Source organism: Myotis brandtii, unplaced genomic scaffold (assembly GCF_000412655.1).
Source record: "Myotis brandtii unplaced genomic scaffold, ASM41265v1 scaffold358, whole genome shotgun sequence".
Classification (NCBI taxonomy): Eukaryota; Metazoa; Chordata; class Mammalia; order Chiroptera; family Vespertilionidae; genus Myotis; species Myotis brandtii.
The window spans coordinates 3,437,273-3,444,641 of record NW_005363772.1 but is presented as its reverse complement, the minus strand read 5'-3'; the positions used below and the strand labels follow the sequence as shown (position 1 = coordinate 3,444,641).

Below are 7,369 nucleotides of genomic sequence, written 5' to 3'. Positions count from 1 at the left end.
GCTGAAGTATTAACAGGATCTGCAGAGGGAGAGGTTGTTCTGATTCCAAGAATTGATTTGTCCCCATCTGATACTGGCCTCCCATTTAAATTGATTCAACGTCAGTTTCCCGTAATGCTAGCATTTGTGATGACTATTAATAAATCACAAGGACAAACTCTAGATAGAATAGGCATATTCCTACCTGAACCCGTTTTCACACATCGTCAGTTACATGTTGCTTTCTCTCGAGTTTGAAGAGCATGTGATGTTAAAGTCAAAGTTCTAAATACTTCAGCACAAGGGAAATTAGTCAAGCACTCTGAAAGTGTTTTCACTCTTAATGTGGTGTATAGGGAGATATTAGAATTAGTTTAATCACTTTATTAGTCATTGTTTGCATCACTGTGTTTTTGTTGTTTTCATACCATGTTTTTGTCCTTTTTATATATTATCTCTGTTGTTATATCCTTTTGTTACTGTTTATTTATTAATAAATTTACATATTATTTTCATACACATTTTACTAATTTCCTTTCATTTCTCACACTTCTATTACAGAGAAAGGGCAAATAGCAATATTAAAATATTTCCGCTAATTAATTCCCTTTTAATGTGTACAAATTTTGTGCACTGGGCTACTAGTATAGGATAATAAAAGGCTAATATGCAAACTGAATTACATAGAATAAAAGGCTAATATGCAATTTGATCAAATGGCAGAACGACTGGTTGCTGTGATGCGCACTGACCACCAGGGGGCAGACGCTCAATGCAGGAGCTACCCCCTGGTGGTCAGTGCATCCCCGCTCAGTCAAAAGCCGGGCTCACGGCTGGCGAGTGCAGCGGAGGTGGCGGGAGCCTCTCCTGCCTTTGCAGCAGTGCTAAGGATGTCCAACTGCTGGCTTAGGCTGGTTCCTACGGGGAGTGGGCCTAAGCTGTCAGTCGGACATCCCCCGAGGGCTCCCTGACTGCGAGAGGGTGCAGGCTGGGCTGAGGGACCCCCGACAGCACGAATTTCGTGCACTGGGCCTCTAGTTTGGTAATAAAAAGGAGTGAAGCGCTGATATCTGCTACAATATGGACGAACTTTGAAAACATTGTTAAATCAGTCACAAAAAGCCCAACATTGCAAGATTCTGTTCATATGAAATGTCTAAAATAGGCAAATCCATTGAGATAGAAAAATCAGTGATGGCTTGGGGAAGGGAGAATGGGGCTTTGGGGTGATGAGAATATTCTGGAATTAGTGATTATGGTTACACAACCTGGGAATATTCTAAAATCCAATAAACTGTACCCTTCAAAAGGATAAACTTTATGGTATGTAAGTTTTATCTCAATAATATGTGCAAAATTATTATCTTTTTTAAATAACTAGGAATCTAATTTTATTTTCAAGGCATTTTTATGAGCCACTAAGTAACACAGTCATTATAACACTGCTGGTTCTAAATTTAGTTGTCAAATTCTTTTCACAGCTCAATATCAGATATATGTTCACTGGAATACATAAGACAAGCTACACAGTTAAGGAGGTATGTAATCTTTTTAGGGCAACAGAGTTGCAAAACAAATGAAGTAAACTTGTTCCATTATTTCCAGTTTTGATAAAAGCAGGATCCCAGGGTTGCTTCCTTTTAAAAAATGAATGAATTTCATGAGAGTAGGCTATGAATATACATTTCCCCCTATGGATTTCATAATATCAGAACTTTTATAATTCTCTTAGAGTTAAAAATTTTTATCAGAAGAGAGCTTTAAATGGTAGCTAAACTCCATGGCCCATTGGAAAGTCCTTACACATAACACTAAGGATAACGAGAAGTGAAGCCCTTTTCATTTCTTCTTTAACTGGCAAGGTAGCAAATATAAATGCAATAACTGCAAAAGGTATAAAGTAGATATTACTCTGCATTACTTTAAAAAATTGTTAAATAACATCATCTAGCTAGTTTTATAAAGAAAAACATAAACATTTCCACATTATAAAAATATAGGAGCAAAATGTGTCTATACTGGTAAATGACATTATCTGGTCTTTGCCAAATGTATCTGGACTGAATAAATTCATGTATTTTATAAACTCAAATGTGTGTCTGTCAGAAAAATTGTGATCAAGTCTACAGATTTTAGAATATATATAAAATACATTTCACCTGAGCAAAACAAAGAATTATAAAGTAAAATTGAAACATACATGTCAAGCTACCTTTAAATTTTAAAAAGAACATCAAAAAATAATAATTACATTCTAATTAAGCAGAAGATAGTGATTCAAACAATACATAAGTATCAATGATTGCTTTTTTAAAAAATGAAATCAACAAAAAAGAAAAAAAACCAAACCTGCTTCATTGCTTCTACTCGCTTGTTGAGAGCCGTGGTCTGCTCAATCAGAGATTCTGCTGCATCATCATGATCTCTCAGTCTCTCAACAAGAGCTTTGGCATCAGCAAGTGCCTTCTCAATTGTGCAACTCATTTCTAAAGGAATACCTATAATAAAAATTAAAATCAAGACTCAAAACAAAGGTGGCATATCATCCTATTTTAGTTTCATGTTCACAGAGATATGCTTCTGGAGCAAAATTTGTTACAGGACTGTTCATTGTAAGAGGAGAGAAAAACATTTAAGAACACCCGTAGCTTTGCTTCTATTAGGATGGCACAAGACAAAGTGAATTTATAATATTTGAAAAAAATTAGAATATATGCAAACAATTTGCAGACATAATAAAAATGCATGTAAAATACCATGAATTTATGATGGGGGAAAAAGTAAACATCCAATGGATACATTTTATATCATACAGAAATAGTGTTCTTTATGAGGCCATTCCCTATCTTGTCATTTTTGAAAGATGTCACTTTACTAATCTGTATTCTGTGGTCAATCTGACTATAAGATCCTTCCTAGCTTTTGCCTGGTCAGGTGACCTGAGATAATGTTCACACACACTACTGACCAGCCAAAGTGGCCTCTATGTGTCACGCTGGCAGGTGGGGTCCCTCGGCCTGGCCTGTGGGGATCTGGCCAAAACCGGCTCTCCAACAACCCCTGAGGGGTCTGGGATTGCAAGAGGGCAGTTCTCAGGTGATGCACCCAGGAATCGGGCTCCCTCCTCTCTGGTTCCCGGGTGCATCACCCAAGAACTGCCGCTGCCAAGTCACTGCAGCTCGGCAGCTCCTGCGTTAAGCGTCTGCCCCCTGGTGGTTAGTGCGCATCATAGCTACTGGTTGGATGGCTGCTTAGCCTTTTATACACACACACACACCATGAGATTTATATATATCCATTCATCTATTGTTAGACATCTAGGTGGCTTCCATATCTTGGCTCTTACTAGTAATGCTGCAATGAACATACAATTAATATATCTTTCTAGTTAGTGTTTTGTTTTTGGATAAATTCCCCAGAGGTGTAATTGCTGGATTGTATAGCAGCTCTATTTTTAATTTTTTGAGGAACCTCCAGTTTTTCCTAGGGGCTGTACTGGTTTACAATCCCAGCAATAGTGTATGAGGGTTTCCTTTTCTTCACATCCTTATTTGTTGATTTATTGATGATTGTCATTCCCACAAGCGTGAGGTGATATTTCATTTTGGTTTACCTAGTCTTAGCCTTCTCTCTAACCTAAGTCAATCCAAATGGACCTCTAGAGCACTGTAGAATAAAATAAAACTACTAAATAATCATTTTAATTAATTCAAACTGTTAGTAGCTTTCTGAACCTGAGGACTACTACCTAATAATGTCCTTCGGTCAACAGGACAAGTGTATTCCCATTTATCAATGAGGAAAGACTCAGGGATTCCAAATGAAAGGAAATGAATGACAGCACCATGCAGCAAGGAAGGAGTCAAGCTAGTACCAGAAATAGAATTTCCAATACCCAGGCTAGTGCTCTACTCAGGAGCCAAGGTGGATCCCAGGACCCTATTTGCTTTTAGATAAATAAAAACTATCTCAGTCTTCCTGGCTGGAAAAACAGAGCAAATTCCCCAACTCTATTTCACCAACAGGTCTTCCAAAATATTATAAAAATTGCATTTCAAGCCAGCACTAGAAAATAAATGGGAGTGTAAATGAAGAATGAAATAACAAAATTTCAAAAATTTTTAAAATATATATTTTATTGATTTTTTACAGAGAGGAAGGGAGAGGGATAGAGAGCTAGAAACATTGATGAGAGAGAAACATCAATCAGCTGCCTCCTCCCCCCCTCCCCCGAGGGATGTGCCCGCAACCAAGGTACATGCCCTTGACTGGAATCAAACCTGGGACCTTTCCATCCACAGGCCGACGCTCTATCCACTGAGCCAAACCGGTCAGGGCTCAAATATTTTTTCTTATAACTAGTAAAAGCCTAGCATCCATTTTTACTAGACATTAGTTAATTATAAGACCAATGGATGTGTACTGATAGGCTTTCTCAATTACAATTAACATTCACTTTAAAAAGTATTCTCTAGACTGCTAAAAAAATACTACTATCAAAATAAACTATATTTAAATTTTGCTTTGTAACTATAAAAATAATGCTATTCTGAGAAATGAATTTTAAACATCAGGTAATTCAAAGCATTGTTTTATTAGCATTTCAGAAAAACAGTGACACGGAGTTTCTAAGAATCTGCATGTTCATTTCCTGTAGGTGAAACCACAGAAAAGTTTAGAATGTTTTATAATATGCATTAACTTTGCCACCTTTTTTGAAAAACATTGTGTTTCCCCTCTCTTTTTGGGTCGGTAAGTGGAGTGGGAGGGAGATTGTTTCCAACCTCTCTAACAAGTTTAAAAAATATATTCCAGTTAAATAAAACATTTTAAAAGGGGTATTCCCAATTTATCTACCTATTTTTATCATGCTTAATTATTACTTACATTATCTCCTATAGATGGGCCCAAATTACAGGTGAAATTTTTCTAAAGCAGGTTTTTCCCCTGCATTAGCTATATACTCGCCTACTTTACCACCCAAAGACACTGATAGTCAGACTCCTGGCAGCGGGTTCAGAACATTCTGCTGCTGATAAAAGAGAAACCACCACCCACCTATGACAGCAACTGACAGCTGTTAATTTTGGATTTTGGTTAACAAAATTTTAAAGAAATTCAAGTCACTCTTCTTTCTCTTTTACCCAAAAATTCAGTATCCTATAGTTGGACATACAGAAATACTGTGACTACTGATATGCCACTGAGTGTCTTCAAATGTCAACAATCTACTTTAATTAAAAATTTTTATTGGGTTGCTCAGGCAGGTACCTCTAATGTCAATTAGTAGATAATAGACATGGAATAGGAAAATAAAAAGGCATAGTATGGCTTTCTCATAAACTTACACTCTAAAAAAAAATCAAGAAAAATGCATGTAAATTATATATAAAAATAATCAGCTTATACAGACACATCAGGATATTTGAAAGCACAGAAAATTTTCAGTTCTTGAAAATGATGAAATGAACATGTCTGAGGGTTTATGAAGCACCTTTATGAAGATGAATTTTTAAGGTTGAACAGAACAGAATTTGAAGTAGGGGCATAGAATAATGTTTTAAAATCACGTTACCTTAGAATTGTGGCTAAATATAAGTTACATATACGTTCAAAAAGATATGACAATTCAAGAAGGAAATAACCTAATCTAAACCAGTGATTTCTAACCAATGGGCCAAGGAGCCATTGGAAGAGTTGCATACACCAAACACAGTCTGTAGTCTAAAATATTTCTCTCACACATATATCCCACTATTTTTCAAATATAGACGCATACTAGAATAACAAAATACAAAATTATTTAAAAGCATAGTTTTTTGCCATTATGTATAATCTCAATCAACAAATACAACTACTTGTGTGTTAGCGGTCCACTGTTCCTCATATTCAAACAGGTCAGTCGCCACACCAGCGTGGCTCAGTAGTTGAGCATCAACCTATGAACCAGGAGGTCATGGTTTGATTCCTGGTCAGGGGATATGTGGGTTGCACGCTTGATCCCTAGTGTGGGGCATGCAAGAGACAGCCAATCAATGATTCTCTCTCATCACTGATTTTCTATCTTTCTCTTCCTCTCCTCTGAAATCAATAAAAATTAAAATTAAAAAAAAAACAACACACATACACACCAAAAAACAGGTCAGTGGCCATTTAGCTAATATACAATTTTCCTTCTGGCTCTAAAAATTCTATGATTTTTTTTTTTTTTTTAAGAAAGTGATCTCTGACCAACTGTTCCACCTTTTTCTTCTTTTTTTAAAATATATTTTATTGATTTTTTACAGAGAGGAAGGGAGAGGGATAGAAAGTTAGAAACATCAATGAGAGAGAAACATCGAACAGCTGCCTCTTGCACACCGCCTACTGGGGATGTGGCCGCAACCAAGGTACATGCCCTTCCTGGGAATCGAACCTGGGACCCTTCGATCTGCAGGCCGATGCTCTATCCACTGAGCCAAATCGGTTAGGGCTAAAAATTCTATGATTTTTAAGAGCACTAAGGACTCCTATGGTGAATCTTTAGAACTATTACATTATTTTTATATAGGTGTATACATAAATAATGCCTGCTAGGCACCAAGTATTAGACTAGCGTTTGCTACAAAGATGAATCAGCCATGATTCCAGACTCAAGCTCACGTATATGAACAACTAATACCACCTAATAAATACTGTTTCAAGTGCTTTGGGAGCACAGTGGTATTATCAATGTCACCTGGGGAAGTCTGAGGTGACAATGATCTATGACTTGGGTTTTGATAGGTGTCAAAAAAAAAATAAAAAAAGAGTAAGCATTCTAGATAGATGGTACAGCACATACAAAGGCACAGAGCTGCCCAGCTGGTGTGGCTCAGTGGTTGAGTGTGGCCCTATGAACCAGGAGGTCTCAGTTTGATTTCCAGTCAAGGCACAGGCCTGGGTTGCCGGCTTAATCCCCAGTGTGGGGCATGCAGGAGGCAGCCGATCAGTGATTCTCTCTCGTCATTGACGTTTCTATCTCTCATCTCTCTCTCTCTCTTCCTCTTTGAAATCAATAATATCTTTTACACTAATAAAAGACAAACATGCAAATTGACCGTACCTTTGCTATACCTTAAACCACGCCCACCAGCCAATCAGAGAGACTATATGCAAATTAACCCAACCAAGATGGCAGCCGGCAGCCAAGCAGGCGGCTCTGAGCTCCACTCAAAGCAACAAAGTTTTAATTATAGAAGGTAAATAAACCCCAGATACCTGCTTTCAGCTGGCTGTGGCCACGGAGCTAGAGCCAGCAGGAGGCTTCCCTCCCGCCTGCCCTGGCCGGCTCTGAGCTCCTCTCAAGGCTACAAAGTTTCAATTATAGAAGGTAAATAAATCCCAGAATAAAAAAAAGAAAAGAAAAAAA

The 7,369-nt window shown here is 37.5% G+C and overlaps 2 protein-coding genes across 4 annotated transcripts in view; one reads left to right on the top strand and one right to left on the bottom strand.

Moving 5' to 3' along the window:
- Nucleotides 1-7,369, bottom strand: part of FGFR1OP2 (FGFR1 oncogene partner 2) — a 22,326-nt gene that overhangs the window by 12,901 nt on the left and 2,056 nt on the right. For all 3 annotated transcript variants that reach the window (XM_014544280.1, XM_014544281.1, XM_014544282.1), the window contains one exon: nucleotides 2,329-2,477. In XM_014544280.1, coding sequence (XP_014399766.1) covers nucleotides 2,329-2,463 — 135 coding nt within the window. In that variant the 5' untranslated portion in view covers nucleotides 2,464-2,477. Of the gene's footprint in view, nucleotides 1-2,328; nucleotides 2,478-7,369 lie in introns of those variants that run through there.
- Nucleotides 6,110-7,369, top strand: part of ASUN (asunder spermatogenesis regulator) — a 28,680-nt gene continuing 27,420 nt past the window's right edge. Inside the window, exon 1 of the mRNA XM_014544275.1 lies at nucleotides 6,110-6,120. The gene's annotated coding sequence lies outside the window, so the exon portion shown is untranslated. The remainder of the gene's footprint in view (nucleotides 6,121-7,369) is intronic.